The sequence below is a fragment of the Apteryx mantelli genome, chromosome 11 (assembly GCF_036417845.1).
Source record: "Apteryx mantelli isolate bAptMan1 chromosome 11, bAptMan1.hap1, whole genome shotgun sequence".
Classification (NCBI taxonomy): domain Eukaryota; kingdom Metazoa; phylum Chordata; class Aves; order Apterygiformes; family Apterygidae; genus Apteryx; species Apteryx mantelli.
Genome location: NC_089988.1, coordinates 10,134,655 through 10,161,920, shown reverse-complemented (window position 1 = coordinate 10,161,920; position 27,266 = coordinate 10,134,655). Strand labels below are relative to the sequence as shown.

The following is a 27,266-nucleotide window of genomic DNA, read 5'->3' as shown; positions in this document are numbered from 1 at the left end:
TGGGATAGAGAAACCTGCAGCAGGATGGAGGTGGCCATGGACAACCCCACAGCTGGGGTGAGCAGCCAGCACTGGAAAGGGATGATGTGAGGGGCTGCTCTGGGACGATGGCCCTGGCGCAGCTTCCCCAGTGTGTCCATGCAACACAGGGAACAACCTGGGCTCTCTCCTGCACCTGCCATGTCCTGGTGCCCTTCCCAGGAGACCTGCATTTGCCCTGCAAGCACCTGGCTGTGTGCTCCCACACTGCCGTTCACATGCAGTAGCTGCCTGCTGGCATTTTCCCCTCCTGGGCCCTTCCCAGACCAGACCAGACCCTCCCCAGCTCTCCCCACCTCCCCTGCCCTCTCCCCAGCCCACACAGCAGAGCAGCCCACACTGGGGGTGACCCCGCAGCAGTGCCTGTCGCAGGGGGCTGCAGAGCTCTAGGCACTCGCTCCTCAGCCACAGCCCCTCTGAAGGGCACAGCAGGTCCTGGGGGGCAGAGAGAGGTGTGAGTCCATCAGCCCAAGGGCTGGGGGCCAGCAATGGCACAAGGAAATGGAGGCCACTCACTCCATGTCTCCACTGCTCTCATCTCCAGGACATCCTGCCTGCAGCCCCTCTGGGCAGCCCCTCTCCCCAGGACGGCACACGAGTCCTGGACCCGGGGCTCCTCAGGCAGCTCCAGTGACAGAGCATTCTGCCCCGAGCTGACACACAGAAACAGGTTTTCATTTATTCTTCCCCACAAGCACACAATGGCACCATTGCTCTTCTCCAGAGACATCCCTGTTCTCCAGAGAGCCTTTCCCCAGGTCAGTGTGTCCATGCTGGCCTGCCCAGCCACTCCTGCACCCCTCCACTGTGTTCCCTGGGCTGCCGGTGCTGCTCTGCAGGGCGAGTGGGCTGTGGGGCCCTGGGTGACTCCGCACTGGCTGGGCTGGTCAGGGTAGACCCGGCTGGTCCAGCATCACCGCACCTGACAACTCCCTCCCCAGGCATCTGTGGCTGTGGAAGATGCTCAGAGCAATCACAAGGCATTTCCAATGGCTCAGGATGGGGTCAGCTGTGCCATTAGATGCAGCTATGACTTTTCATTGTTGGTGACATGAACCACCCTTGAGGTTGCCTTCCCTGTGCGTGATGAGTCCCCACTGCCTCTCCTGAGATTGCAGAGCCTGATTTGGTGCATTCCTTGGTTTGGCCCTTTGCCTTTGGGTGACTCCATTTAGTTTTGGGAGTCTCCACTCACTGCCCGTCCCAGGAACATGCTGTCCCTGGAAATCCCCTCTGCTCACCTGGTGGCTCCATATTGCCTTCCAGAAGGATGGGCATCTGTCACCAGCCCTCTAATATTTGAGACAGCCCCCAGCAGATACCTCTTGAGCACTCACCCTCTCCAGGGCCACTGGGCACCCCCAAGTGAAGGCTGAATCCAGCCCTCATTCCCTAACACATCATCCTATGAGCACATCCTTCTTAGCCCACGGAAAACCCAGGCACGGCAAAAGGGCCTTTTCAGGCACAATTCCCTGAGTGCATTCTTGGCTCCAGCTTTGGAAGAAGAGCCCAGTCTTCAGGCACTGTGCTGAGGAGATCCCCTTTTATTACGGAGATGCTGTAAGGGAGGCCAGCTCTGACACAGAGCTCGGAAGATTTACACAAAGCCTCTGGGTCAGATAAACGGGTTTTGTGCCTCTGGAGAAGAGAGATGAATTCAGACATTTGTGTACAAACACACTTATCCCAGATAGAATGCCCAAACCACAAATGTGAGATCGCTTGGATATCACCTGTGAGGAGAGATGGGCAGCTTATTGCTGCTGAAACAGCACCAGCTGAACCAGTTTCTTCAGTGCCTCCTTGAGCTCCTTGTTCCTCATGCTGTAGATGAGAGGGTTCACTGCTGGAGGCACCACCGCGTACAGAACGGATAGCACCAGATCCAGTGATGGTAAGGACATGGAGGGGGGCTGCAGGTAGGCAAAAAATGAGGTGCTGATGAACAGGGAGACCACGGCCAGGTGAGGGAGGCATGTGGAAAAGGCTTTGTGCCTGCCCTGCTCAGAGGGGATCCTCAGCACAGCAGTGAAGATCTGCACGTAGGACAGCACTATGAAAACGAAACACCCGAAGGCTAAACAGGCACTAACCACAATAAGTCCAACTTCCCTGAGGTAGGAGTCTGAGCAGGAGAGCTTGAGGATCTGGGGGATTTCACAGAAGAACTGGTCCACTGTGTTGCCTTGGCAGAGTGGTATGGAAAATGTGTTCCCAGTTTGCAGAAGAGCATTGAGAAAAGCACTGGCCCAGGCAGCTGCTGCCATTTTGACACAAGCTCTGCTGCCCATGATGGTCCCGTAGTGCAGGGGTCTGCAGATGGCAACAAAGCGGTCATAGGCCATGACAGTGAGGAGATAAAACTCTGCTGCAAATAAAAAAAGGAAGGAAAATATCTGTGCAGCACATCCTGAGTAGGAAATGGCCCTGGTGTCCCACAGGGAATTGGCCATGGATTTGGGGACAATGGTGGAGATGGTGCCAAGGTCGAGGAGGGAGAGGTTGAGGAGGAAGAAGTACATGGGGGTGTGGAGGTGGTGGTCGCAGGCTATAGCTGTGATGATGAGGCCATTGCCCAGGAGGGCAGCCAGGTAGATGCCCAGGAAGAGCGAGAAGTGCAAGAGCTGCAGCTCCCGTGTGTCCGCAAATGCCAGGAGGAGGAACTCATTGGAGGAGCTGCTGTTGGACATTTGCTTCCTCGTGGCTTTGTGGACTGTCCAAGGAGGAAAAGACAGTGGCAAGTTAGAGCAGGCTTCTCTGAGCCAAACCCACTCTGTGTCTCATAGAAATCCCCACCTTTCCTCTGCCCTTTACCTTCCCTCAGCTCCCTTTCTGCAGCTCTCTTTACACTGGCTGAGGGTGCCATGCGGAGCAGGGGCCTCTGCCCATTGGCTCCAGAGGAGTCAGTCCTGTTCTGCTTGGGGGTGTAAATGGAGGTGTCAAACTGACCCCGCTATGTGGTGGGATACCTGGGGATGGGAGCTGGGAGCTGGGGGTAGGGGACTTGGTCCAGGTACCAGTGGGAAGTTTCTCTGTTTGCCATGATGAGAGCTGAATACGGCTATGTCTGAAAGAGAAGACCCTTGTGAAGGATTCATCTCCCCCAGCCTTGCCCTCTTGAACAGAGGTGTCTGTATCTGAATCAGCCACACCAGCTGCCACTCCAGCAAGGCAGAGAAAGAGTCAAGTGAAGGCAGGGGGTGACCTGACCCTTTCTAGATGTCTCTGTCCCTATGAGATAGACCCTACCCTCACACCAGTTTACCATCTGCACCCTTCCTGCAGGCACTGCAGGTGGAATGGGAAGTGACTAGCTCTGATGCACACATCCCACAGCAGATTATGTCCACCGCATATGTGGAAGGGCTGTTCAACATTTGGAAACCCATTTTTCTCTGCAAAATGATCACTGGAGGAGTCTGAGGATATACATACATATATACATACATATATATATATATATGTGTATATATACGCACACACACACATGCACACGCACACATGTATATATCTGTATTTTAGATGCCTCCTTCTCACCGTGAGAGCATTTGTTGAGGGGGTAGAAATCTTTGGCATTTCAATTGCTCTCAGCATGAGCCCTTGTGCATCCCAAGAGGAAAAAAGGACTTGCTGTGACTTTGTATGCGGTCACGGGACCTCGTCTGTCCATGAGTCTTGCCCCTCACTGTCCTGCACTTGCACCTCACTCAGATGAAGGACAACCACACGCACAAGTTCCTCTGAGAAAGAAACTGGACTGAGCTGGGAGCGGAGGAGTTCAGTGTCACAGTGAAGATTTCCAAATTCTTCGCTCTCAGCCCCGACATGGAGAGAGTGATGAAGAGTGTGACAAGGTTTCTGACTCACATGACCAGACCAGGGACTCTCAGATCTTACAGAAATGCTCCAGGGAAGCTGTGCTTTTCTGGAGGGCAGCTTGCAGCTTGACAGCACAGCCCCAAGAAGCAGTCAAGGGTCCTAAAGATGGACTCTACTAAAAGGAGAGTCAGCTCATTCCCCAACCTCATGAAATGCATTGCCAGGAGCCTCACAGGTTGGAAGGGGATTGGGGCTTCTCACTGCCAGGAAGGGAACACCATGCAGGACACACAGGGCCGGTGTCTTAACTGCAGCTGAACACCCTCAAAAGGTCTGAGAGAAACCTCAGCAAGTCCCTTCATCCCCACCTCAGCCTACAGACAGCACCACCATCACCTTCTTGGCCTCGTGAGGGTTTGCCTGACCTCCTCCTTAGAACCTGCAAGCACAGAGATGCCCCTGGACAGGACCCTGCCTGTGGGATGTTTGTGGAGGGCAGGAATGAGCACAAGGAGGGTGGGAGGGGGTCTGTGAGCACCGAGCAGGAAAAGACACTGGGACAGAGAAAGAGCTGCCAGCAGGGACAGCTCCAGGCAGCGGAGATGGGCAGGCAATGAGAGGGAAGTGCAAACAGAAACTTTATGGGTGGATGGAGTTGAGCAAGTCATGGTCAGGCCCTGCAGTGCCGACACCTCCCTCAGGGAGCTCAGGTCTGCCCTGCAGAAACCTCCCAGTAGCAGGGCACTGCCCAGGGCCATCCCCATGGTTGCAAGTGCTAAGGAGCAGGTCACATAAACCCAGATGAGGCCAGCAAAGGGGAAGCTGGTGCTGTCTGTAGACTAAGGGGTGGCTGGAGGGACTTTCAGAAGTTCCTAGCAGACATATTGGCTGCTCCTGGAAACTGTTCATGAGTCTCAGTCTGTTGTCCAAGCCTGACAGCTCCCTTTCCATTTTCCTCTTGCCAGGTGGTCGGAAACTTAAAGCACCATCTCAGGAAATCGGCTTCTCTTTCAGGAAATCCCTGCCTTCACTTTCCTTTTGAAAAGTCCCCTCGGAAATGTCCTGTGCATGAGCTGGAGCTATGAGCAGCCTTGACCCACACAGCTCCCTGTAAGCAGGAGAATGAACCTGCCCTGACAGAGCAGCCCCATGGGAGCTCCCCAAGCAGGCTGAGTGCTGACCCTAGCAGATGTCAGAGTCACTTAGACAGGAACACAGCAACCTGGGGAACAGGGACACTGCTCCGAGTTACAGTACTGGGCAGACCTGTGTGCACACCTCAGCTTCACACCCCTGCAGGATCCCTGGGAGATGGTAGCAGGATGCCCTGTCCCTGAGATGGTATGGTACAGAGTCCCTGCTCTGAAGCACGTCTGCCCCCTCCTCTGCACTGGAGAAGCCAGCAGAGAGAAACTAAAAATCCTATCAGTGATGCAATGGGATGGGTTCAGAAGACCCCTGCAGGAACCTCAGTAGCGTTGCCCTACGGCCAGAGACTTACCGTGTCAGGGGCTGTGAAGATTTCCCCCACAAGGAGCTCTCCTCTCTCCTTCCACTCCACACTGCCTTGCACTTCTCTCTGCCTTGTCTCCTCTCATGTCAGCAGCAGCAGGCAGTGCCCAGAGCCCTGCTGCTCTTTGCAGAGGAGCTGCTCCTGCACACAGCTGTCTCTGGGCAGTGCTGCCAGGTTGCCACGACCTCCCTCCATCCCTGGAGCCTGGCCTGCTCAGGAGCAGAGGCCCAGCTGAGCTCATGAATTTCTCTGTCCCTTGTGCTCCCTCCCCCTGGGAAATGTTCACTCCAATAAACTAAAATAATCACTGATGGTCCCTCTCAAAGCACTGAAGGAAGACTGATTCCAGCATTGCAATTTGTCTCATCAGAGGATGGTTATCTATGAAAGGTGGAAATGTCCCATTCTGGAAGCCCCTATTCCTATGCCTTCACTAGGCAGGACACCTTGAAGTGTACAAGAAGGGAGTCCATTTACCCATGGTTCAGGTGTTGGTTCAGATGAGTCAGTCTGCGCACCTTATGCCAGGTTAGAAACCCCTGGGCTGGAGTGGGATTCAGATCCCTCCCGTGAACTCCACAAACACACAGGAGGTGAGATTCCCTTTGCCAAACCTGAAGTGAGCACAACATAGAGGTCTGCATGGGAGCTCCTTGTCTAAGCTCCCCTTGTAATCACTGGAGATGGAGGGTGGGAGTCAGCTGGTTGCACACAAACACCTGGTGACAGTTGAAGAGAGAGAGGTGGTCCAAGGCATGTGCCAGTGTCTGCTTCTTCTGACGGAGCAACTATGACACCCCCAACCTTCTAGAGCCTGAGGTGAGGGCCAGGTGGGGAATTCCCTTGGCCATCTGAAATGACCCTAGATGCCTACTGCAGCTAGAGCTCCACTTACTCTGAAGCTGAGACACAAGCAGATCTGTACAATGCAAACACTGAATGCAATTCAGTGCAGACACTGGATTCAGTGACATAAAGATAGGCCATAGGCAGGGCCATGGCCGATGCCTGGAGTGTCCAGCACAACCCCAGGTCTCTAGCAAATACAGCATGGGACCTACAGGAAAGGCATGTCCTTTTGGAGTGGTTGCTGCCAAAGCACCCCAGGGCCACTCAGTTTTCCTACCAGGGCCCAAACAACTGAATCCCACCATTTAGCTTTAGGCAAAGTCCATCCCATCTACATCCAACAGTTTTGCATAGATGGGAGGCACATCACGCCAAGATCTCTGCTCTAGTCTCTGCACTCTCAAACACTTCTTTCTCTTCTCTCCATGAAGAACTTCTCACCCCCAGATAATGTGAACAGAGACTGTGCTAGTGATGTCCACAGGTTGGTTGGATCAAAGGACATCCAGGCCCAGGGAATGTTTCAGTGGCACTTGTCCTACCTGGAGATTGGTTCACCTCTGTCTCAGGCCCCAAGATGCAACAAAGTCAGTTCAGGTAGCAAAGCCCTCTCCTGCCATTTCTGCACAGCCCAGCTCTGTCTCTCCCTGGCCTTGGGCATTGCAGGCTTTGCTCTCTCAGTGGGAACCTCCTTTCACCATTACATTGCCACCTGCTATCCATGCCAGCATGGCTCTGCTCTGAAGTGGGGCCATTGCACACACGGTGTCCTCGGCCCTTGGTAACATCTTTCACCTTGACTGGTCTGTGCTCTGTGCCACAGCTGAGGCTCTGCAATCCAAATATACACAAGTGAATGCAGCCTGGAACACAGGCCTGACCAGATGGAGATGCACAAGGCAGATAAGGGTGATGCTTTCCTGGATCTGGAAATTGCAAATAAGGAGGAAGTCATCAGGGATAGGATAGTGTCAGCCTTGCCTAGAGTGACCATGAGAAAGTGGAGTCCCAGATCCTGAGGGGAGTGAGGAAGGACAGTAGTAGAGTACAGACCCTGGACTTGAGAGGAGCAAACTTTGGCCTGTTCAAGGGACTGCTGGGGGGGAACCCTGGTCTGGAGGAAGAATTTGAGGTGAGAGGGGTTTCTTTTGCTTCTTTTTTGGGAACAATTTCCTGTTGTGCAGAAGGAAAGACTAGTACCCAGGATGGATGTCCATGCATCTGTTCTGCATCTTCCTTAGTCCTGGCATTTCTATGTATATACGGCCAGATGCAAGGCCCCCTGTACTTCCTTTTCCTCCTTTGGAAAACTCATCTGATTGATAGCGGTACACCTTCTTGTCTCCAGTGTCTTGTTGGCCAACTCCTTTGCTCACAGCAATCAATGCACTGCGCTCAGTTCCTGCTCTGCTCCAGGAGTGATGCAATTTTCGGGACCCTTCTGCTCCTTCACAGAAGCACAGAATGGTTGAGGTTGAAAGGCACCTCCTCATCTAGTCCAAATCCCCTGCTCAAGCAGAGTCACCTGGAGCACGTTGCACAGGATCACATCCAGGTGGGTTTTGAATATCTCCAGAGAAGGAGACTCCACAGCCTCTCTGGGCAAACTGTTCGTGTGCTTGGTCACCCTTACAGAAAAGAAGTTTTTCCCCATATTCAGATGGAACTTCCTGAATTTCAGGTTGTACCCTTTGCCTCCTGTCCTGTCGCTGGGCACCACTGAAAAGAGTCTGGTCCCATCCTCTTGGCACCCTCCCTTCAGTTATTTGTATACATTGATAAGATCTCCTCTCAGTCTTCTCTTCTCCAGGCTGAACAGGTCCAGCTCTCTCAGTCTTTCCTCATAAGAGAGATGTTCCAGTCCCCTCATCATCTTTGTAGCCCTTCGCTGGACTTGCTCCAGTAGTGCCACATCCCTCTTGTACTGTGAAGCCCAGAACTGGACACAGTACTCCAGATGTGGCCTCAGCAGAGCTGAGTAGAGGGGGAGAATCACCTCCCTCGACCTGCTGGCAACACCCTTCCTGATGCGCCCCAGCATACCATTGGCCTTCTTGGCCACAAGGGCACATTGCTGCCTCATGCTTAACTTGGTGTCTACTAGGAACCTGAGGTCCTTCTCAGCAGAGCTGCTTTCCAGCAGGTCAACCCCCAACCTGTACTACCGCATGGGGTTATTCCTCCCTAGATGCAGGACCCTGCACTTGCCTTTGTTGAACTTCAGGAGGTTCCTCTCTGCCCACCTCTCCAGCCTGTCCAGGTCTCTCTGAATGACAGCACAGCCTTCTGGGGTATCAGCCACTCCTCCCAGTTTTGGATCCTCAGCAAGTTTGCTGAGGGTGCACTCTGTCCTTTCGTCCAGGTCACTGATGAAGAAGGTGAACAAGACTGGACCCAGTCCTGACCCTTGGGGGACACCGCTAGCTACAGGCCTCCAACTAGACTCTGCACCGCTGAACGCAACCCTCTGAGCTCTGTCATTCAGCCAGCTCTCAATCCACCTCACTGTCTGCTCATCTATCCTGCACTTCCTGAGCTTGCCTATGAGGCCAAGCACAGTCCCCAGGGTGCAGGATCCAGAGATGGTGTGAGGGACTGAAGAACCTCCTGTCAGCCCATCTGTGTGGGCAGGGATGGGTCTGGGGTTGTGGCTCACCAATGAACCTCACAGCTGCCTCCAGCAACGATGCTTCAGGGTTCTCTAAGTACGGCAGGCTCTGGTGCAGGTACTGCTCTGCTCTGCTCCTCTCCCTCAGCAGCTGGAGACAGCACAAAGCCAGGGGGCTGGTACCGAGTCTCCCCAGAAGGCCAGGCCTATTCCTCCTCGCAGGACCAGCCTCCTCTTCCTTTCTGTTCATGACTCCCAGCTAGAAGCTGTGTGGTACTAAGGTTCAGAGGGAGCAGAGGACAGAGTGTGTGTTTCCTGAGAGGCCTGCAGAGCAGCAGAGACCAGGAGATGCCACCACAGCCAGGGCAGGACACCCTGTGTGCCCCTCATCTTGGCAAGGCCCTGAGCCTTTCCCAGGCCTGAATGGGAAGGCGCAGGTTGGGTTTGTCCCTTCCTGAAGGCAGAGGCAGCTCTGCCTTGTCCTTGGGGACACAAGAAGTTGGACCTCATGCTGACATGCATTCAAAGGGACACTTGTCAGCAGCTCTTGCCCTGCTGCTCAGGGATGTCACCCAAGGGATGTCACCATTGCTTCCCAAAATTGCTGGTCCATACCTGGGCCACTCCTTGGATCTGGTCACTCATGTGGAGGAAGAGTGGGACCAGGCTCCTCTGCACTTGCTGCTTCATGCACCGTTTGTTCTTCCCCACCACAGTCTCCATCAGGTCTTTGCAGAGGAGGATGGAGAGCTCTCGCACTGGGCTGTCTTCCTGTGGGTAGGGAGGAAAGGAGGGGAGGCCTCAGCAATGACTCCAGGAAGCGGGCATGAGAAGAGGGTTTGCCATTGTGAGGCCTCACCCTCTCCAGGCACAACTGTCCCCCACCCCAGGCAGAGGTCAGAACTGGGGACAAACCTCTGTGGAGGCAGCCTGGAGAATGAGGGTTGTCGGCAGCAGCAGGGCAAGCTTCCCTGGCCTCTGTCTCCCTCTGCCTTTGGAGGGAACTTTCTGGATTTCCCTAAGACTCCATCAGGGCCCTCTTGCAGGAGAGGATGAGAAAGGGGATAGCCCCAGACACGGCCTCTCCCTCACTCTCTAGCCTGCTCCTGCCTCTTTGTTCATCTCTGCCCCAGGCCAGGCAAGCACCACAGAGAGTCAAGCATGAGACAGAGCAGCTGAGGGCAGGGAGGGGGCTGGTTTGATCTAGTCGCACAGCACAGGACACCAAGGCCAGCACAGGGAATTGCCTGAGAACAGGGCAAAAGGTTTCCTGACGGGCAGCAGGGCCTGTGGCAGGAGGTGCAAATTGACATGGCAATGGACACACAGGCAAAGGGACACACAGCACCCATAGCCACGCATACACACCCCTGGACACGCCAGGAGAGCCCCTGGCTCTCCCACCAGCCGTCCATCATCAAAGCTGGCAGAAGCTTCTCAGCCAGCTGCAGAGCAATGGGGCTGGAGCCCTTCTGGCGCAGGGGGCTGAGGATGTTTCTCAGCAACATCAGGCTTCCCACACGCATGTCCCTGCCAGCATCCTGCAGCCACTCCAGGATGTCTGGGAGCAGGCTCTGCATTCTCCTTGCCTGTGTGAAACACACAACTTCCTTTCAGTGAAGCAAGGCCAGACCCCCCTGCCAAAAGCGCTCTGGGTGCTGACTTCCCATCAGGGCTCAGTGTCCAGGGCCAGGGCTCTGCACACACCCACAGCACAGAGGCTGCAGTGCAGGGCAGAGATCTCCCAGGGGGCCCTCAGCATGCTATGGCCTCTGTTTGGAGGAAGGCTGCTGCCTCCAGGCCGAGGAGCAGCCGGCTACGTTAGCCTGACCCTGTGCTCTGGCTCATCGTCCCTCTTGTAGCGTGACTTTGGCCACAGCGCTCCCATGACTGAGGCCGTTTGGAGCTGGCTTGCTTGGTGCTGGGCCTGGATCTCTGCCTAGCACAGCCGAGACGTGCCAGCAGCAGGAGCTCTTCCTGGTGGGCATTGGTGCCTTTCTGCTTGTGCAGCACAGCCAAGCGCCTGGCATGAAAGACGCAGGGCAGATGAACACCTCCTGTCAAGCCCCAGGCTGCCAGCATGGCTTCACCCAGCTGCCCCCTGCTCACCATCTCGGGTCTCTGCGACAGGCTCATGAGGCCTCTGAATGCCAGCCCACGCATCTTCAGGCTCTGACTTTGGACATAGCTCTGGAGGAATGGCAGGATGGCATCATCCGTATGGGCAAGGTCAGGGCAATCCAGCAGCTGAAATGCACACAGCAATGAAGCCAACAGCCACAGCAGAGCCAACAGGACTGCCTGCATCGTGAAGCCCTGGATCCTACCCACCGTTCAGGGCAAGGGCACCAGGCCCTGACAAAGCTCAGCGCACAGGTAGCAGGGATTGTGGAGAAACCCCCAGACCCTTCTCCCAGCCCTGGGCCTCACAGCACACTGCCCACACCGCTCGCCTCCTCCTCCCATCCTCTGAACCCTCTGCAGCCTCTGGTTCCCATCCCTTGGAGGAGCAATTGAACACATAGCTGCCACAAAGGAGGCACAAAATCCAAGTGTTTGCAAGTGGCAGCCCAGCAGAAATGAGCCAAAGTCAGGGCGACTAAGAGGAGTGCCCCAGCCCCATTGCCCCACCTCCATTGACCAACATCACCCCACAGCCTTGTGCATGAGCCAGCAGAGCATTTAGAGGCACCTCCAGAGAGTCACCGCTTGCCCTGAGGCCCACCTCAGTGAAGAAAGGCCTGGTGGGCATCTGACAAAACTAGTCCTCCCTTCTCAGCAGCCTTGCCAGCTGCTGCAAGATCCAGCGACACAGGTGTCTTGGAGCCCCCCTCACCAGCCTGGCAGCAGGAAGAAGGCACTGTTGGTCCTCAGTTGATCAGGCAAACCTCCTCTGGGATTGCTCTGCCCCCTCTAGCCATTTCCCCCCAGCACAGGGCCAGGCAGGCCAAGGCAGTGCTTGGCACACAGCACTTGGCACGCAGCTACAGCAGCCAGTGGCATTTGCTCATGGAGGGCTGTTTGTTCCCTACCACACTTTGGCATTAGAAAGCCAGGGTCAGTCATCATCAGGTTCCTTTTGGTGGGAGACCAGAGAAACACCCTTCCTACCTGGAAGTCATGGCCTTCCCACACATCCCATTTCCTGACCCCTTTGATTTCTCTCCCCCTGGGCCCTTCCCATGTTCTTCTGTGCATCTTGCACCTTTCCTGGGGCTCTGTCCTTGGTGGCACTGCAGGCAGACGGTCCCCAATGCTCTCAGGGTTGGGAGTCCAGGCCCCACAGGAGGGCACTCCAGCTCTCCAGGAGGGAACACTCCTGTGAGGGACCCCCTCCCACAACTCCTAACACCAACTGCCCCCCCCAGCAGCTCTCAAAGATGAGCAGCAACGGGGCAGGGAGCTCCCATGGCCATTTTGCTGTGCGAGCCCTTGCCACAAGTGCTGAGGCTGCAGCCTCTTTCTTGGAGAACTGCGGTCCCCCTTCACCCACAAGGAAGGACATTGTGCAGGGCACCCTGAATTCAGGGAAGAGGTGCTGGGGGAGAGCAGGGTGGAAAGGGCTGTGCCTGGCCCTGCATGGTTAGAACTGGAAGAAGATGCCTATCCATTGCCTACAAAAATTGTTGTAAAACTTAAAAAAACTTTACCCATGCTTTACAAAAGCAAAACAGCTAGTCTCATGTGAACTCAAACAGAAATTTCTCTGAGATGACTATTAAAATTGAGGGTTTTTTTTTTTATGGTAGAAGCAATCCTTCTTTTTCAAACCCTTGAGTTTTGTGTTCCTTGAATTTCATACTTGACCCTATTTAAGCCTAGGAGCCTCTTTTCATACCTACAGGTGTTTATTTTGACAAAGGCACCTATGTGCATTCTAGCCTGGTAGCCTAGAACATCTTCTGAGAAACTGAACTCTACTTGCATCTTGTATTGTTACCGACCAATCAATTCCTACAATGGAAGAAGGTTCAGGAAAGAACATAGGCTGTGATGGACCACAGCTGCTGCAAAAAAAGCGGAATTTATCTCAGCACAAAGGGAACCAGAGGGTGACCTTTGTTTTAGGCCACCCTCCAGACTCATGCAAACACCTGAAGGCTGGAAATAAATTCTTGCCAGAGCAGAAATATTTATCGGTAGAGGGAATGTGCACCCCACCTGAGCTGCAACTGGACTAGCAAGCCTTGCTGGTTTGAACCACTGGTTTGCTACTTTCCCAGAGAAATGCAATTTGGTAATGGAACACATCTGAAGAACAAAGAACTGCAAACGTGGTGTGCTTCAAACAAAGGTCAGTAGACCTTTCGCCTATGGTATCAACCTCCAAGTAATGGGGTAGTAGAAAGATGGAGTGGCTGGCAGAAACAACAGCTGCACAAGAGTGACTCTTCTCTCATAGAATACTTCTAAGTGGGGATCCCATTTGTGGGAAGTTGTAAGGTGGCTAAATAAGCGACAAACTGCCATGGGAAGGCCCATAGATAAGGGGGTTGTGTCAGTAGCTGCATGAATTCCTGTTAAAACAGAAATAAAACCCCATCAAAGTCCTGGAGGTGAGATTGTGGTTAAACATCCAGCTCAGGGATCAGTCTGGGTGACTCTGCTCTTTTCCCATGGAAAAGGAGCATGGGATGCTGTAGACAATGAAGAGAGTAAGTTAACTGTAAGTGAGGCCTGGGTTATCTCCAAGACCTAGGTGTCTTCTCTTGCAGGGAGATATGGTGTTACCTGCTAACCGTGGGAACACTGATAACTGGAAAACACACCTGAAACATGTCTCTAACACGTTCTGCCTTTTCACGTTGCCCATGGAACAACTCAGGTATTGAAGATCAGTCACAAGCCATCTTCAAAACTATAGTTACAAGAGCAGCATTATCTGTAATAGCACGAGGTTAAGGACTGATAGTAGGCAATAATGTTACACTAACCGAAAGAGCTAAAGTTAGTCTAAATGTCGCTCTGTGTAACAACACACTGGATGGGAAGCTGCACATGGTTTTGACAATAGAGTGAGATGGGTACTCCAGACATGGAAGGCAACAAAAGCCATTGTAGTGTGACCTATGCTTTTGACCAAATCACCACGCAGACTTACTGGTTAACTTCTCATACGGCTGAACAAACAATGCCTTTTTTTTTTTTTTTTTTCACCATTTAATCCATCAGTATCACTTGGGGTAACCTTGCATCAACTCGACAGCTTTCTCAAACAGAACATCAAGGTTCCTCAACATCGGTTGGAATCTGGAAAACAGTGGAAAGGGAAGGAACAATGATATATGATACAATGAACGGATTCAGTTAGTGAAAGTGTCCAGTGACAGAGCAGCCTGCCCTGAGCTGACACACATAGAAGCAGGTTTTCATTTCTTCCTCCCTGCAAGCACACAGTTGTTCCTTTGCTCTTCTCAACAGACGTCCCTGCTCCCAAGAGAGCCTTTCCCCAGGTCAGTGTGTCCATGCTGGCCTGCCCAGCCAACCTGCACCCCTCCACTGTGCTCCCCAGGCTGGTGGTGCTGCTCTGCAGGGCGAGGAGGCTGTGGGGCCCTGGGGTGACTCCACACTGGCCGGGCTGGTCAGGGTAGACCTGGCTGGCCCAGCATCGCTGCACCTGACAACCCCCTCCCCAGATGTCCGTGGCTGTGGAAGATGCTCAGAGCAATCACAAGGCATTTCCAATGGCTCAGGATGGGGCCAGGTGGGTCATTAGATCCAGCCATGGTTTTCATTGTAGGTGACATGAACCACCCTTGAGGCTGCCTTCCCTGTGCCTGATGAGTCCCCATTGCCTCTCCTGAGATTGCAGAGCCCTGATTTGGTGCATTCCTTGGTTTGGCCCTTGACTTTGGGTGACTCCACTTAGTTTTGTGAATATCCACTCACTGCCCATCCCAGGCACATGCTGTCCCTGGAGATCCCCTCTGCTCACCTGGTGGCTCCATATTGCCTTCCAGAAGGATGGGCATCTCTCACCACCCCTCTAATATTTGAGACAGCCCCCAGCAGATACCTCTTGAACACTCACACTCCCCAGGGCCACTGGGAACCCACAAGTGAGGGCTGAATCCAGCCCTCATTCCCTCACACATCACCCTATGAGCACATCCTCCTTAGCCCATGGAAAACCCAGGCATGACAACAGGGCCATTTTGGGTGCAATTCCCCGAGCGCATTCTTGGCCCCCACTTTGGAAGAAGAGCCCAGTCTTCAGGCAGTGTACTGATGAAATCCCCTTTTATTACAGAGATGCTGCAAGGGAGGCCAGCTCTGACACAGTGCTCGGCAGATTTACACAAAGCCCCTGGGTCAGACGGACAGGGTTTGTGCCTCTGGAGAGGTGGGATGAATTCAAACATTTGTTCACAAACGTGACTATCGCAGACAGAGCTCCCAAAGCACAAGATTTGTCTGAGATAAACTGGGAGCTGGTTGTGAGGAGAGATGGGCAGCTTATTGCTGCTGAACTAGAAGTTGAACCAGTTTCTTCAGTGCCTCCTTGAGTTCCTTGTTCCTCATGCTGTAGATGAGAGGATTCATTGCTGGAGGCACCACCGCGTACAGAACGGCCACCACCAGATTCAGAGCTGGGGAGGAGATGGAGGTGGGCCTCAGGTATGCAAACAGGCCAGTGGTCACAAAGAGGCAGACCACAGCCAGGTGAGGGAGGCACATGGAAAAGGCTTTGTGTCGTCCCTGCTGAGAGGGGATCCTCAGCACAGCAGTGAAGATCTGCACGTAGGACACCACAATGAAAATGAAACACCCAAAGCTTAAACAGCCACTAACCACAAGAAGCCCAATTTCCCTGAGGTAGGAGTCTGAGCAGGAGAGCTTGAGGATCTGGGGAACTTCACAGAAGAACTGGTCCACTGTGTTGCCTTGGCAGAGTGGTATTGAAAATGTGTTAGCAGTATGCATGAGAGCATGGAGAAAACCACTGGCCCAGGCAGCTGCTGCCATTTTGACACAAGCTCTGTTGCCCATGAGGGTCCCATAGTGCAGGGGTCTGCAGATGGCAACGTAGCGGTCATAGGCCATGACTGTGAGGAGATAATACTCTGCTGAAATTAAGAAAAGGAAGGAAAAGACCTGGGCAGCACATCCTGAGTAGGAAATGGCCCTGGTGTCCATCAGGGAATTGGCCATGGATTTGGGGACAGTGGTGGAGACAGTGCCAAGGTCCAGCACAGAGAGGTTGAGGAGGAAAAAGTACATGGGGGTGTGGAGGCGGTGGTCGCAGGCTATGGCTGTGATGATGAGGCCATTGCCCATGAGGGCAGCCAGGTAGATGCCCAGGAAGAGTGAGAAGTGCAAGAGCTGCAGCTCCAGCGCGTCCGCAAATGCCCGGAGGAGAAACTCGTTGAGGGAGCTGCTGTTGGACATTTGCTGCTTTGGGGCACAGGGGGACTGTCTGAGGAAGGAGACACATTGACAAGTTAGGACAGACTTCTCTGAGCAACTTTCTCATAACTTCCCCCAAACACACACACATTACCTCTCCCCATCTCAGCAGCAGTGTCACTGAGCTCCATGGCTTGAGCTCTGGTTTGTGCTGGCCGAGTTTGACACAAGGAGTAGGGACTTCTGCCCATGAGCTCCAGAGGAGTCAGCCCTGACGTACAGCACTGTGTAAATGGGAAGAGGGGTGACTAAAATCTATATTCCCAGTTCGAGTCAGACTTCATCCACCCATACTGTTGAAGGGATTTTCAGCATCTTCACTCCCACTTCTAAATAATGTGGGGTCATTAAGAGTTTTAAGGCTTCTTTTGTTTCCTTTATCTGGACCCCATAACCTTGAGAGCAGAGGGCTGTGCTGGCTGGGAGAGGAGAGGAGATGTTGGAGTTGACAGTTTCCTCTCCCACTTTGAGCATGACTCTGCTGCCTGGAGCTGTACCTGCAGGGAGCTGTTTCTCTGTCCCCACATCTCTCCCCTCTCAGTGCTCACACACCCCATCCCACCCACTGTGAGCTCTACTCTGCCCTGCAGAAATCTCCCGGGGGCAGGACACTGCCCAGGGCACCTCCGTGTTTGCCGGTGCTCTGGAGCAGGTGAGAGAAACCTTGCTGAGGCTGGAAAGGTGATGCTGGTTCTGTCCTTAGGCTGAGAGGTGGATGAAGGCATTTGCCTAGTCCCTCCCAGAACTGCTCCTCTCTCAGTGTCACTGTCTCAGTCCCCTATCTAAAGCTGACAGATCCAATCCCATTTCACCGCACCCAGAGAGAATCAAACTGAAAGCACAGACTCTTGACAGCTCCTTCCCTTTCATGTATCCCCTGCCCTGACCTTCCTTTTGGAAAGTCCCCTCTAGAAATGTCCTCGGAGTGAGATGGAGATGCAGGCAGACATGACCCATGCAGCATCCTCTTGACAGGAGGCTCAAGCTGCCCTGCCAGGAATCTCTCCTTCTGCCCAGAGCTTCACCCTGTGGGAAGGTCCCCGGGAAGGCTGAGTGCTGACCGTTGTGGGCAGCAGAGTCACTGCGCTGGGCACACAGCACCCTGGGGCGCAGAGATACTGCTCTGAATTTCAGTCCTGGACAGATCTGCGAGCAAACCCAGGTTTCACCCCCCTGCAGCGTCCCTGGGAGAAGGTAGCAGCATGCCCTGTCCCTGTGGCACTGTGACTGGGAATCCCTGCTCTGAAGCATCTCCTCCTCCTCTGTAAAGCTGAAACTGATAGAGCGATCCTTAAAAATCCATCGTATGACTGGATGGGTTTCTAGACCTTGTCAGGAACTGCAGTAGCATTGCCCTGCAGCCAGAGACTTACTGTGTCAGGGGCTGTGAAGATTTCTCCCACAAGGAGTTCTCTTCTGTCCTTACGCTGCACGCTGCCTTTCATTTCTCTCTGTCTTGTCTCTTCTTCTGGCAGAAACTGCAGGCAGTGCCTGGAGCCCTGCTGCTCTTTGCAGAGGAGCTGCTCCTGACAGCGCTGCGTCTCAGCAGTGTTGCCAGGTTGCCATGAGCTCCCTCCATCCCAGGAGTCTGGCCCCACTCAGGACCAAAGGCCCAGCTGAAGGCATGATTTTTTCTGTCCCTTCTGCTGCCTCCTCCTGGGAAATGTTCACTGCAATAAACTAAAATAATCACTGATGGTCCCTGTCTAAGCACTGAAAGAAGGCTGATTCCAGCATTGCAATTTGTCTCATCAGAGGATGGTTGTCTACGAAAGGTGGAAACGTCCCACTCAGGAAGCCCCCATTCCCATCTCTTAGCTAGGCAGGACAGCTAGATGGGTATAAGAATAGAGCTCCTTTTCCCATTGTTCAGATACTGATTCATATGAATCAGTTTGGGCTTCTCAGGATGGTTTAGAAGGCCCTGGGCTGGCATAGGATTCAGATTCTCCCGTGAGCTCCACAAAAAACACAGAGGAGGTGGGATTCCCCTGTCCTAGGCAGAAGTGAGCACAGCATGGATGTCCGCATGAAAGATCTTGGTCTATGCATGACCATGCAGGTCTTCTGCTCCATCCTCCTGGGAAATGTTCACTGAGGTAGACTAAAATAATCAGCTATTGTCCTTTGCTAAAGAGTGGAGAGAGACTGATTCCAGCACTGCAATTTATTTCATCAGAGGATGGCTATCTATGATAGCTGGAAATATCCCACTCTGGAAGCTCCTACTCCCATCTCGTAAGTAGGCAGGACACCTAGATGGGGACAAGAGTAGAGCTCATTGACACATGGTTCAGGTGTTGATTCAGAGGAGTCACTTTGGGCTTCTCAGGGTGCTTTAGAAGGCCCTGGACTGGTGTGGGATTCAGATCCTTCTCGTGAGCTCCATAAAAAACACAAAGGGGGTGGCATTCCCCTTGCCCAGGCAGAAGTGAGCACAGCATGGATGTCTGCATGCGAGATCTTAGTCCATGCTCCTGTTATAATCAATGGAGATGAGGGTGAGAGTCAGTTGCTCACACACCTGGTGACGTTGGGAGACACAGAGGTGCTGGAGGACAGGTGTCAGTGTCTGCTTGCTCTGATGGAGCAAGTGGGAGACACACATCCTTCGAGAGCATGAGGTGGGGTCAGGTAGGGAACTGCCTTGGCCACCTGCAATGATACTAGATGCGCCCTGCTACCAGAGCTCCACTCACTAGGAAGCTGAGGTACATGCAGACCCAAACATTGCAAACAGTTGATGTCATCCAGTGCAGGCACTTGATTCAGTGACACAGAAACAGGCCTGCAGGGCCATGTCCAATGCCTGGGGGTATCCAGCCCATCCACATGCCTCTAGCAGATACACCATGGGACCTCTAGGAAAACCATGGCCCTTTGTAGTGGTTGCTGGGCAAGTGCCCCAGGGTAATTCAGGTTTCCTACCTGTGCCCAAACAACTGGATCCCACCACTGCCTTTAGGGAAAGTCCATCCTGACTGCATTCAAGTGTGCTGCATAAATGGGAGAGGCACATCCCACCAAGGTCTCTCCTCTAGTCTCTGCACTCTCAAACCCTTCTTGCTTTTCTCTGCCTGAACCTCTTCTCACCAGCAGATGATATGAACAGGGATTGGGCTAATGATGACCTCAGGGTGCCTGGATCACAGGTTGCCTAGGGCCAGGGACTTCTTCAGGGGCACCTTCTCCTTCCTGGAGTTTGGTTCACCTCTGTCACGGGCCCCAAAGTGCTACAAATCAGTTCAGGCAGCAATCTTCTCTCCTGCCATTCCTGCACAGCCCAGCTCTCTTTCTACCTGGCCTTGGGCACTGCAGGCTGTGCTCTCTCATTGGGAACCTTGTTCCACCATTACATTGCCACCTGCTGTCTATGCCAGCATGGCTCTGCTCTGAGGTGGGGCCATTGCACACATGGTGTCCTTGGCTCTTGGTAACGGGTTTCACCATGACCAGTCTGTTCTGTGTGCCACAGCTGAGGCTCTGCAACTGAAATATGCACAAGTGCCTGCAGCCTGGGGCACAGAGAGGAGCAGATGGAGCTGCACAAGCTGTCACAGAACTGAAACATGGTTGGAATAACTGAGATGCGGTCAGACCGCTAGCATGACCAGAGGGCTGTGATGGCAGGATACAAGCTCTGCAGGCAAGACCATTAGGGAAGATGAGCAGGGGGGATGCCCTTGGTGTGAAGGGAAAGCTCGGATGGATGGAGCTCTTGCATGGGATGGACAAGGGTTTGGGTGAGAGCTTGTGGGGAAGCATCAGAGTAAAGGCATTGTTGTGATGGGAGATACAGATCCCCCGATGAGGGTGAGGAGGTGGATGCAGTCTCCTTTAAGCAACCTGAGGAAGTCAGTGGGTCACAGGGCCTGGTTCTTATGGGGGGACTTTAATCTCCCTGACATTCACTGGAAGGGCAAAGAGCAGGGTGCAAGCAGTCCGGGAGATTTCTGGAGGGTGTCAGGGACAGCTTCCAAGCACAGCTCCCTGATGGGCCAGTAAGGGTGACGCTCACCTGGATCTGGTACTCACACACAAGGAAGCACAGATCAGGGCTGTGATAATCTGTGGAAACCCTGGCTGCAGTGACTATGGAACAGTGGAGTCCCAGATTGTGAGGGCAGTGAGGAAGGACAATAGTAGTGTACAGACTCCAGCCTTCAGAGCAGGAAACTTTGTCCTCTCCAGGGGACTGGTGGGGGATCCCATTGGAGGCAGCTCTGAGGGGCAATGGAGCTTGGGAAAGCCATCAGGTCTTTAAGGACAGCAGCCACCAAGCGCAAGGATGGTCCATACTGATGCTCATTAAAACTAGTAGACGTTTTGGGAGAGCGGCTTGGCTAAACAGGACACTCTAGTCCACCAAAGTAGGGATGGTGAAACCAAAGCTCCCAGAGACGAGAGACTTTCAGGGGACGTCAAGGGCACGAAGAAGAGCTGCTACTACTCCACTAACACAGAAAGAATAAGCAAGGAACACCTGGGCTCACTGCTGAATGGAGCAGGGGCTCTAGTAATAGCAGATGCAGATAGGTCTGAGGAGCTCAGTGCCTTCTTGGCTTCAGTCTTCACCAGCAAGTTCTCCTGAGCTGTTGTGCCTCAAGTCAGGTCTCCAGAGGAGAAAAAGAGCCAGCAGGGGATGAGGGTTGAGTGAAGGATTGCTTGTAAGTACTCAGCCCATGCAAGTCTCAGGGATGCGATGGGCTGCACATGAGGACACTGAGAGGGCTGGCCAATGTCATAACAAGGCCAGTCTCTATCACCTTTTGAAAGGTTGTGTAGCTCAAGGGAGGTCCCAATGACCAGAAAAAGGAATGTGTTGTACCCATCTTCAAGAAAGGCCACAAGGACAACCTGGGGAGCTGCAGGCCCTTCAGCCTCATTTTGGTGAAGAGTGAGTCATGCAGCAAATGCTCTCAGATCATATTTCTGGGCACATGAAGAATGTGTCTGGTAACAGTCAGCATGGATTCACAGAAGGTAAATCATTCCTGCACAACCTGATTGCTTTCTGTGATAAAAGACCTGTGATTGTGGAGGACCCGAATGTACTGGATGTTATTTACCATGATTTTAGCAAGGCGTTGGACACTGTCCCCATGAATATTCTTGAATACAATAAGGCATCATGTTAAGATGGGTAGACACTCGGGTGGATAAAAAGCTGTTAGGATGATGGAGCTCCGAGGGTTTTTTGAATGGGTCATGCTTTACCAGGAAGCCAGGTAAAGGTGGAGTATGCAGGGGTCTATACTCAGACCTGTCTTGTCTAACAAACAGGTTCACCAGTGACCTGGAGGATGCAACTCTCATCACGTTTGTAGATGACACCTCATCAGGAGGAAGAGTCATATGTTTGAGGGCTGCCATTCAGAGGGACCTCAGCAGGCAGGAGGAATGGGCTGTCAGGAACTTCGTGAAATTCAACAAGGACAAATGCAGGTCCTGCACCTGGGACAGACCAACACCCTGCAATAATATGGGCTGGGGAGTCTTTGTGGGCAGGGAGCTGAACATCAGCCAGCAGTGTGCCCTAGCAACAAAGGAGGCCACAGTGTCCTGGGCGGCGGGAACAGGAGCACAGCCAGGAGATGGAGGGAAGTGATTATCTCCCTCTACTCACCACTCATTAGAGCCCATCCAGAGACTATGTCCAGTTGGGGCTGCCTGTAGAAGAAGACTGTTGATCACATGGAGTGAGTCCAGTGGCAGGCCCCCAAGGTGGTTGGGGCCTGAAGCACTTGCCCTGTGAGGAGAGGCTGAGGGAACAGGGCTTGTTCAGCGCAGAGAAGGGAAGGTTTCTGGGGGAACTCATAGCAGTTTCCCAAGTGAAAGTTGCCGCTGATAATGAACCAGGTTTTTAAAGGAATTTGTGGCAGGAGAATGAGAGGAAAGAGTTCAAAGCTGACACAAGTGCAGTTAAAATTAGCTATAAGGGAGAAAAATCGATGAGGATCCTGAAGCATTTGAAGTGGCATCCAGAGAGGTTATGGACTCTCTCTTCTTGGAGGCTTTCAGGATGCAGCTGGACAAAGCCCTGAGGAACTTCAGTGTTGATCCCTAAGTGAGCAGGAGGTTGGGCTAGAGAGCTCCCAAGGTCCCTTCCAGGCTGAATGGTTCTGTGATTCTGTCCTCTCTGGTGATCGGCACTGCAATTCTTGCAGGCAGAAAGTCCTTTTCTGCACGTGGGTTAGCACCTAACATGGCCTCCCCAGAACCAGCCCCTTCCAGTGGTGTGAGGTTGCCTCTTGGGCCTGAAAGGTTTCCAGTTCAAGGTTTCTTTATGAGTGACTGCTTATCCAGAATGGGCCCTGCTCACAGCCTACAACTCCTGTACATTACAACATGATACCAAATGAGTATGGCACAAACAAAAAGTCATGGCATGAGGGTGATGGCACTCTAATGTGCCTAAGGTCTTTAGCAAATGCAAAAATATCCTTACCCAGCCAGGGCTGTGCCCCACGTGGTGGTCAACAAACAGCTGTGCTCTGGGATCTGCCAGGGTCTGGTGCAGAAGATCAGTCATGCAAGGCTGTTCTTTTCCCCTCTGTCAGGATAGAGAGACCTGCAGGTGGATGGAGCTAGCCATGGACAACCCCACAGCTGGGGTGAGCAGCCAGCATGGGAAAGGGGTGATGTGAGGGGCTGTTCTGGGACAATGGCCCTGGGGCAGCTTCCCCAGTGTGGCCGTGCAACACAGGGAACAGCCTGGGCTCTTCTCTCCTGCACCCGCCATGTCCTGGTGCCTTTGCCAGGAGACCTGCATTTGCCCTGCAAGCACATGGCTGTGTGCTCTCACACTGCCATTGACACGCAGTAGCTGCCTGCTGGCATTTTTCCTCTCCTGGGCCCTTTCCAGACCAGCCCAGACCCTCCCCTGCTCTCCCCACCTCCCCTGCCCTCTCCCCAGCTCACCCAGCAGAGCAGCCCATGCTGGTGGTGGCCCAGCAGCAGTACCTGTTACAGGGGGCTTCAGAGCTCTGGGCACTCACTCCACAGCCCCAGACCCTCTGAAGGGCACAGCAGGTCCTGGGGGGAAGAGAGGGGTGTCAGCCTCCCCATCAGCTCCCGAGCTGGAGGCCAGCAATGGTACAAGGAAATGGAGGCCAGTCACTCCATGTCTCCACTTCTCTCATCACCAGGAGATCCTTAAACCTGGCTACCTGCAACCCCTCTGGGCAGCCCCTCTCCCCAGCACAGCACAAGGGTCCTGGCCCTGGGGCTCCTCAGACAGCTCCAGTGACAGAGCAGCCTGCCCTGAGCTGACACACATAAAAACAGGTTTTATTTATTCCCCCCCACAGAAGCAATCAATTGCCCCTTTGCTTTTCTCAAGGGATGTCCCTGCTCCCCAAAGGGCCTTTCCCCAGGTCTGTGTGTCCGTGCTGGCCTGCCTGGCCATTCCTGCAGCCCTCCCCTGTACTCCCTGCAGGGATTCGGACTGGCAGTGCTGCTCTGCAGGGCAAGTGGGCTGTGGGGCCACGGAGTGACTCCACAATGGCCCTGCTGGTCAGGGCTGGCCCAGTTGGCCCAGCATCATTGCACCTGACACCCCCCTCCCCAGGGTCTCTGTATGTGGAAGATGCCTGGAGCGATCGCAGGGCATTTCACATTGTTCATGATGTGTTCAGAGGTGTCATTAGACCCAGCCCATTCCCTCTCCTGAGATTTGGTACGTTCCTCAGTTTGGCCCTTTGCTTTGGGTGACTCCACTTGGTTTTCAGAGTCTCCACTCACTGCCCGTCCCAGGCACACACTGCCCTGGAGATCCCCTCTTCTCTCCGTGTGGCTCCATACTCCCTTCCAGAAGGATGGGCATCTGTGAGCAACCTAGTGATATGTGGGACAGTGCCCGGCAGAGACCACTTGACCATGCACCCTCTCCAGGGGCACTGGGCACCCACTGGGCACCCTAACACATCACCCTATGAGCGCATCCTCCTTACACCATGGAAAACCCAGGCACGGCCACGGGGCCTTTTCGAGTGCAATCCCCTGAGCACATTCTTGACTCCAGCTTGGGAAGAAGAGCCCAAACTTCAGGCACTGTGCTGAGGAGATCCCCTTTTATTACAGAGATGCTGCAAGGGAGGCCAGCTCTGACACAGTGGTCAGCAGATTTACACAAAGCCTCTGGGTGAAACAGAAGGGCTTTGTGCCTCTGAAGAAGAGAGATGAATTCAGACATTTGTGTACAAACACACTTATCACAGATATCTGTCTATCACAGATAGAATGCCCCAGACACAAATGTTGCCTGAAATGGCTTGGAAATCACTTGTGAGGAGAGATGGGCAGCTTATTGCTGCTGAAACAGCACCAATTGAACCAGTTTCTTCAGGGCATCTTTGAGCTCCTTGTTCCTCATGCTGTAGATGAGGGGGTTCACTGCTGGAGGCACCACCGCATACAGAACAGACAGCACCAGATCCAGAGCTGGGGAGGAGATAGAGGGGGGCTTCAAGTAGGCAAAGATGACAGTGCTGATGAACAGGGAGACCACGGCCAGGTGAGGGAGGCACATGGAAAAGGCTTTGTGTCGTCCCTGCTCAGAGGGGATCCTCAGCACAGCAGTGAAGATCTGCACGTAGGACAGCACAATGAAAATGAAAAACCCAAAGATTAAACAAAGACTAACCACAATAAGCCCAACTTCCCTGAGGTAGGAGTCTGAGCAGGAGAGCTTAAGGAGCGGGGGAACTTCACAGAAGAACTGGTCCACTGTGTTGCCTTGGCAGAGTGGTATGGAAAATGTGTCAGCAGTGTGCACAACAGCGTTAAAAAAACCACTGGCCCAGGCAACTGCTGCCATTTTGACACAAGCTCTGCTGTCCATGAGGGTCCCATAGTGCAGGGGTCTGCAGATGGCAACGTAGCGGTCATAGGCCATGACAGTGAGGAGATAAAACTCTGCTGCAAATAAAAAAAGGAAGAAAAACACCTGCACAGCACATCCTGAGTAGGAAATGGCTTTGGTGTCCCACAGGGAATTGGCCATGGATTTGGGGACAGTGACAGAGATGGAGCCAAGGTCCAGAACAGAGAGGTTGAGGAGGAAGAAGTACATGGGGGTGTGGAGGCGGTGGTCGCAGGCTATGGCTGTGATGATGAGGCCATTGCCCATGAGGGCAGCCAGGTAGATGCCCAGGAAGAGCGAGAAGTGCAAGAGCTGCAGCTCCCGTGTGTCTGCAAATGCCAGGAGGAGGAACTCGGTGAGGGAGCTGCTGTTGGACATTGGCTCCCACTGGGCATGGGGGACTGTCCAAGGAGGAAAAGACAGTGGCAAGTTAGAGCAGGCTTCTGTGAGCCAAACCCACTCTGGTTCTCATAGAAACCCCCACCTTTCCTCCGCCCTTCACCTTCGCTCAGCTCCCTTTCTGCAGCTCTGTTTACACAGAACAGAGGTGTCTGTATCTAAATCAGTCACACCAACTCCCACTCCAGCAAGGCAGAGAAGCAGTTCAGTGAAGGCAGGGGGTGACCTGACCCTTTCTAGATGTCTCTGTCTCAATGAATATCCTCATGCCAGTTTGCCACCTGCGCCCTTCCTGCAGGCACTGCAGAGAGAATAGGAAGTGACTAGCTCTGATGTATACATCCTGCAGCAGATTATGTCCACCGCGTATGTGGAAGGGCTGTTCAACATTTGGAAACCCATTTTTCTCAGCAAAATGATCAGTGGAGGAGTCTGAGGATATATATGATGGTTTAACCCCCCCCCCTCCATATATATCTGTATTTTAGATGCCTCCTTCTCACCGGGGGAGCATTCTTTGGGGGGGCAGAAATCTTTGGCAGTTCAATTGCTCTCAGCATGAGCCCTTGTGCATCCCAAGAGCAAAAAAGGACTCTCTTTCACTTTGAACAGGGTCACAGGACCTGGTCTGTCCATAAATCTTGCCCCTCACTGCCCTGCACTTGCACCTCACTCAGAGGAAGGACAACCACACGCACAAGTTCCTCTAAGAAAGAAACGAGACTGAGCTGGGAGTGAAGGAGTTCAGTGTCAGAGTGAAGATTTCCATATTCTTCACTGTCAGCCCCGAGATGGAGAGAGTGATGAAGAGTGTGACAAGGTTTCTGACTCACATGACCAGACCAAGGACTCTCAGATCTTACAGAAATGCTCCAGGGAAGCTGTGCTTTTCTGGAGGGCAGCTTGCAGCTTGACAGCACAGCCCCGAGAAGCAGTCAAGGGTCCTAAAGTTGGACTTTCCTAGAAGGAGAGTCAGCTCATTCCCCAACCTGATGAAATGCATTGCCAGGAGCCTCACAGGCTGGAAGGGGATTGGGGCTTCTCACTGCCAGGAAGGGAACACCATGCAGGACACACAGGGCTGGTGTCTTAACTGCAGCTGAACACCCCCGGAAGTTCTGAGAGAAACCTCAGCAAGTCCCTTCATCCCCACCTCAGCCTACAGACAGCACCACCATCACCTTCTTGGCCTCGGGAGGGTTTGCCTGACCTGTTCCTTAGAACCTGCAAGCACAGAGATGCCCCTGGACAGGACCCTGCCTGTGGGAGGTGTGTGGAGGGCAGAAATGAGCACACAGAGGGTGGGAGGGGGTCTGTGAGCACTGACCAGGAAAAGACATTGGGACTGAGAAACAGCTGCCAGCAGGGACAGCTCCAGGCAGCAGAGATGGGCAGGCAGTGAGAGGGAAGTGCAACCAGAAACATTATGGGTGGATGGAGTTGAGCAAGTCATGGTCAGGCCCTGCAGTGCCGACACCTCCCTCAGGGAGCTCAGGTCTGCCCTGAAGAAACCTCCCAGTAGCAGGGCACTGCCCAGGGCCATCCCCATGTTTGCAGGTGCTAAGGAGCAGGTCAGACAAACCCAGATGAGGCCAGCAAAGGGGAAGCTGGTGCTGTCTATAGACTAAGGGGTCTAAGGAAGGGACTTTCAGAAGTTCCTAGCAGACACGTTGGCTGCTCCTGGAAACTGTTCATGAGTCTCGGTCTGTTGTCCAAGCCTGACAGCTCCCCTTCCATTTCCATTTTCCCCTTGACAGGTGGTAGGA

The 27,266-nt window shown here is 53.4% G+C and overlaps 3 protein-coding genes across 3 annotated transcripts; all 3 read right to left on the bottom strand.

Annotated features, from left to right (window-relative positions):
- Nucleotides 1–1,796: 1,796 nt before the first annotated feature.
- On the bottom strand, nt 1,797–2,732 carry LOC136993117 (olfactory receptor 14C36-like). The gene has a single exon (XM_067303129.1). The coding sequence runs from the start codon at nt 2,730–2,732 to the stop codon at nt 1,797–1,799; it is 936 nt and encodes a 311-aa protein (XP_067159230.1).
- Nucleotides 2,733–15,317: 12,585 nt separating this feature from the next.
- Nucleotides 15,318–16,220, bottom strand: LOC136993116 (olfactory receptor 14A16-like; the record flags this gene model as incomplete). Its single annotated transcript, XM_067303128.1, has 1 exon — nt 15,318–16,220. A coding segment is annotated over exon 1 (903 nt), but the record flags the coding sequence as incomplete, so codon positions are not given.
- Nucleotides 16,221–24,543: 8,323 nt separating this feature from the next.
- On the bottom strand, nt 24,544–25,479 carry LOC136993115 (olfactory receptor 14A16-like). Its single transcript, XM_067303127.1, has one exon. It carries the CDS (start codon nt 25,477–25,479, stop codon nt 24,544–24,546), a length of 936 nt encoding a protein of 311 aa, XP_067159228.1.
- Between the last annotated feature and the right edge of the window lie 1,787 nt (nt 25,480–27,266).